The sequence below is a fragment of the Gossypium raimondii genome, chromosome 7, assembly GCF_025698545.1.
Source record: "Gossypium raimondii isolate GPD5lz chromosome 7, ASM2569854v1, whole genome shotgun sequence".
NCBI classification, from domain to species: domain Eukaryota; kingdom Viridiplantae; phylum Streptophyta; class Magnoliopsida; order Malvales; family Malvaceae; genus Gossypium; species Gossypium raimondii.
In genome coordinates, this window is record NC_068571.1 from 6507178 (window position 1) to 6512813 (window position 5636).

At 36.2% G+C, this 5636-nt stretch overlaps 1 protein-coding gene across 1 annotated transcript; it reads right to left on the reverse strand.

The window, feature by feature from the left end:
* Positions 1-2233: 2233 nt before the first annotated feature.
* LOC105771570 (uncharacterized) lies at positions 2234-4475 on the reverse strand. Its single transcript, XM_012593005.2, has 2 exons — positions 2484-4475; positions 2234-2372 (listed from the first exon to the last, which is right to left on the reverse strand). The coding sequence occupies exon 1, from the start codon at positions 4233-4235 to the stop codon at positions 2523-2525; it is 1713 nt and encodes a 570-aa protein (XP_012448459.1). The 5' UTR covers positions 4236-4475; the 3' UTR covers positions 2234-2372; positions 2484-2522.
* Positions 4476-5636: the final 1161 nt, after the last annotated feature.

Sequence of the window (5636 nt, forward strand, 5' to 3'; positions counted from 1 at the left end):
ACACTTCTTTTCTATGATGAAAATGCAATGCAATCATAACCATAACAAAAGAAAACACGTCAGTACAAAAACATAAATAACAAAAATAGTACTTATTTGGATGACCACTAGGGGTTCGGTGCGGTTTTACCTAGGGTAGGCTCTTATGACTCACTATATGTGGTTCGGTTCTAAAGTAAGGGTACCTGAACCAGTAGATTCCTCGATCCTCACCCATTATAGGCTCATACCGACCGAGTTCAGTTAAGGGGAATACATTTCCCTATGGCTATACGGAGATAAAAATCTCACGAAGACATAGGTACGGATGTATTCCGAAAGCGATCCACTATCCTATACGGAGGTGAAAACCTCACGAAGGAATAGTTTCTCACTCCCACTTACAAGGGTAAAAATCGACCGATTATGCGATGCAATATGCGAAGATTAAAAAACTCGAGCCAATAAAGCAAACATATCAAAATGATGCAGACCGTAAAAATGAAATGCAATAAAAAGATCGTAATTTAACCCAAATCATCAATTTTCGACAAAAAGACAAGAACTAATCAACTTGTGGCTTGAGTTTCTTATTTAAGTCCTCAGCGGAGTTACCAAGCTGTTGAAACCACTTTTTTTAAAAAGGCATCGACTTTTGTTTGAAAATGAAAATTAAAACGGGAGTTGCTACCGACTCCTTGCCTTGCGGGTCGAGTCATGCGTGGGTTGGCGTCAAAATGACGCCGTTTAGCGTCTGGAGGGTTAATTCAAAATGGCGTCATTTCAATAAGCTATATAAACCCCATTTTTTTACCAAAAATTTCATTTAACCCCTCATTTTAAAAAAAAAACTTTAAAAACCTTTTAAACTCTCTCCTCTCTTTCCTCTTCCGGCCAAGGGTCCTGCCGTCGGCCACCATAGCGGTCGTCAGTTGCCGGCGACGGCATTGCCGTCCACAGTGGCCAAAAAATAGAAAAAAGGCCATTTATTGGCTTTTCGACTCCTTGAGCCTACAAAACGTCGTTTTTATCGGAAACGACAAACCTCAGCCTCCCACGTCAGCTCAAATGCGAAAAAAGGTAAGTCTTGAACTTCTTTTTTTATTTTATGCTTGTTTCTTTAAAAAATAAAATAAAAAAATAAAAACGAAGAGAGAAAATGAATAAAAGATCACCTTTTGAAATTTTTCTTTTTTACCTGTTTCAGTTACTATGTAAAAAATATACATTGATCTGTTTGTGGCTTTTATAGCAAAAAAAATACAATATTTTTGCTATTGTTTCTTTTTGCCTCTTTGTCTATCCTTCTTTTTTGTCTTTCTCGCAGGTGCGGAAGTCAGCTGTGTACAGAGGTGTTGACGTGGAGGTACGGAGGTTGACGTGGTGATGGTGGCGCGCATGGGAGGAGTGGCGGTTGAAGAGCAAGCCTAGGTGCGGCTAGGGTTTTCTTCTCTCTCTCTCTCTCTCTCTCTTTTTGCTGCTGAAGATGGTTTAATTTTTGAGTTGTTAATTGGCCTATTACAATAATAATCTTGGCCCTTGACAGACCCAAAAAGGAAAAAAAAAAAAAACAAATGCCTCCGTTTGACCAAAATCAGGTGGGCTTCGAACTGGCCCAAGAGAGAACAAATATACAATGGGATTCCAATTGGGTTCGGACAAAAATAGGTGTCTACAATAACAATACCATGATAAACAATTATATTCATTTAGTACTTTTAATATGATGTATTTATGTGTATAAATTTGATTTTACTTAAAATTTAATATAATTTTTATTTTAATATCGTAAATATTTCATGTGTTATTATTAATTAGTTTCAAGTTATACATTTTTATTTATTTTATATTATTTTTAAACACACAATTGTGTTTTAAATACGTTATTTCTACACGCATACGTGTGTTATAGAATTTACAATATTGATAGTGTTATTGATTGAGTTGTTATCACAAGTTAACTCGACATCAACTAAAGATAATTAATAACAACATGACAAATAATTATAATTTTAAATTTTTTTCATAATTTAATCTATTTTTAAAATTTTAATGTGGTATATTTTTATATGTCATGCGATATTAAAATAAATTGAATTTACAAAATAAAATATCATTAGGCGGTATCTAAGATTTTTTTTAATTTTTAACAATTAAAATAATTATTTTATAATTTAATTTATTTTTAAAATAATTATTTATTTAGAAATATATTTTTCACTCACACAATTAGAATTATATTTTGTTACAGATACTGGGATATTTACTTGTTGAAGATGCAGAGGGCAAATTCCACCCCACGACTACGTGACGCAGTTGATCAAAAAGCAGTTGACAAAGCAATGTTGAAATTGGTTATCATGCCATGTCATGTAACATTGATGGTCAATAATCTGCAAGTACAAGATTCAAGAAATGCCACTGAATGACAAAACTACCAGGTAAGTGATGCAGTTTATTAAAAGGTAACGAAGAAACTAGTTACAACTACAACTAGAACATACCCAAATGTTGCAATGAAGTTTTCGACATCGATATAAGGATTAAATGGCTGCAGTATTGCAGGTGTTCACACCATCTTTACAATCGTTAGTCAGATCGTTGAATGTTTCGATTTGTTTCTTCCCTCTCAAGAAAAGTTCTCCATCAACAGAGGCCCTCATGTAATCGTCGAATTCGACAGGAGCTCCATTGTTAAGCTTTGCTGTGTCTGAATACCACTCACTGCTTTGATCCCAAAGTTCCTTATAGTCGTTAAGAAAATGAGTGGTATATTTGTGTTTCAAAGGTTCAAAGAAGGATGTTTCAGCTTCATTTGTTGCTATATAAACATCCCTCCCGTCTTTAATTTTATTCTGTAAGGTCGAGAGAAGGGCACCAGGCGAGGTGTCTTGGGCGAGATTAGGCCATAGGTGCCGGTTCCTCGCCTTCTCGCCTCTCACGATGTGAACAGAGTCATAATCCCAGTTCAACTTTGATCCAATTGCTGCAACTAAATCCATCAACCTTCTTGATTTCCTTATCAGATCCCATGGCCTTTGAACAACAGATCCGGTCTCTCCTTCGCAAACTCTGTACCAGAAATTATCCGGTTCTACGAATCCAAACTTTCTCATAATCAAAGAATGCTTCACCTCAGTAAGTTTCTTTGGCGACACCCTGAAATCCTCAACAACGTAAAGACTCAATTTATCTTTCCTTTGCCATTTATCCCAAAGTTGCCAAAATTGATCTTGATCCAACACTGACGCTGCTTGTTTCAGATGCTCAAAATCAAAGTAGAATCTGAAGTCTTTCCCTTCCTCGTCTTGGTTCGATGAAGTGTATACCGAAGACAAACAAAGGGTCATATCCATAACCAGAGTTCGCTTCAAATACTGTGCTTCCCCCAATGCGCACAAGAAACTCCATAAATAATGCTTCATGCTCTTGCACCTATCTGCACCACCGACATAAATTAAGTACTTCCTATGAATAAATGCCCTTTCGGACTCGACAACCGGAAGAGAATCGTTCACCATTTCCCCAGCAGCAGGCAAAGAGAAACCACCTTGGTCCTGCAAACCTGACGCTGGCTCATATCCAGGTATTTTATTCTTATTCTTCTTCTTCTTCTTCCTTGCATTCACACCCGAATGATATTCCCCAATGCTCACCACACTAACCGTACAATTATCTCTATTGATCACAAACCGCCTATAGTCCTTATTAAAACCAGTTGCCTTCCCTTGCTTAGGCCTAAACCTCCAGGCCATATCACAAGTATTCCCCTCGGGTCCAGGAGTTGGCTTCCCGAACCTGTTAAAGTGTATATCCTTGAAACGCTCAATTGCCTTTTGCATCATCAATTGAAACACTTCTGGATCCTTACAATCAAGTGGCTCTTTGGGATCAACCTTACATTCTGATGAACTAGTTTCATACGAATTCGTCTCCTTGGTTTCTGCTGCATCAGTACCACTGCCAAAAGTGGCTAATGCAGTCTGTTTGGCAGCCATTAAATCCTCCCCGGTTCTACTGACAGTATTATTCGATTGAAACGTAGAATTTGACATGGAAGTGAGGAAAGTTGTGATCTTGGTAGAAGACTGGAATAATGGGTCATCCGGTTCATAAGTAGCGGCTATAATAGTGACCACTAGAGCTCCTATTACGAATATAGTTAAACAAATATTGGCAATCATATGTAAAGAATTTTTTCCCAGGTTCTCTGGCCTAGAGCTTCGAGTTCTATAGGACACAGGACGACCCAACATTTTTCTTTAATGAACTAAAAACCTTTACAACGAACTAAATGCACTAAAATCCAAGAATCTCGTCTAAAAAAATTAAGACATTACAGATCTGGGTTCATTGATCTTAAAATTGAAAAGAATGTTGGAAAGTAATTTAAGAATTCGACTTACCTCTTTCAAGATGAAGCTCAGGCTTTCTAGATGGATGGATTTGTTAAGATGAAAAAAAAAAAAGAAATTGGGAAATTTGTTAATGATTAAAATTTATGATCACAATTGTTTTTCTTTTTGGCCAGAATCATGAAAAAAACATTAATCCTATTTTTTGTTTAATCAAGTTTACCAAGCAAAGCAGTGTGATAATGTGTAAGGTGATGCGCAATACATGCATTGTTTCTTATGGCTACTTGCAGGGATGAATTTAGGGCTTTGCATGGGCCCTGCTCCTTTAAATTAATGAAAATCCAATTAAAAATAATTTTCTTAATTTAATAAAGTAAAACTTTAGTTTGACCCTAATAAAAAGTGTTACTTGCAGTGCTCTCTGCCTCTCCTATGATTTTGATGAGTGGAAATATTAAATATACATGTATGGTAACAGAAAGGGTGTCTTATATATAAACAAGGAAGGGTCAAGATGTACAACAAAGCCTAATGAAACCTTATTCATCTCATTTTACTGTATTGATTTCACTCTCTTGGATGGTTATATATAGAATGGACACAATTTTTAACTGCTTCACTTGGTTCATGTAGATGGAACTTCGGCAGGTGCACGAGACGCAGCCCTATGTTGGATGCAGTTCATGCAAAGTTCAATGCTTTTTTGAACCATTTCTTCCGGGAACCTCCTGGCAGTTTCAACAGCTTTATCGGCTCTGCCTACTCAAACGGCAATATCATACAGAGTTAAGGATGTGTTCCCTGTACTTTTCTCGGTAGCTTTGGCACAAAGGAAGTCAAGCTCCAACGGCGTACTTAGTGCTGACATGAGAGCCACTTTGATGGGGTTTTCAGCCAAAACAAAGGAGAAAAGAAACAAAGAGAAACGATGCAAATATATATATATATATATATATATATATATATCAAAACTCATCGTGTAACTGATTTCATTAAACCAAATATATGAGTTACAAAGCAGATACCTAATATATAACTACTCCCACTAATTACATTAAAAATTACATAATTTATCTTGCACACAAAATAAAGTTGACTTATCAGCCAAAATATCACTTGAACATCATTCAAATCAACAAACTAATCTTAGTGATTCAAATAGACAAATTACAAAACAACTAAGCTAGTTACATATTAAACAAAACATAGTTGCATTGCAGGCCAAAGTTCAATACTCTTCCTTGAACTGCATGCAACAAACACTAATACTTCTTCTTAAGTTGTCAAATCTTGTAGCAC

Excerpts from the sequence above, each read along its gene's own strand:
- LOC105771570 (XM_012593005.2), bottom strand. The coding sequence starts at position 4,235 with ATGTTGGGTCGTCCTGTGTCCTATAGAACTCGAAGCTCTAGGCCAGAG.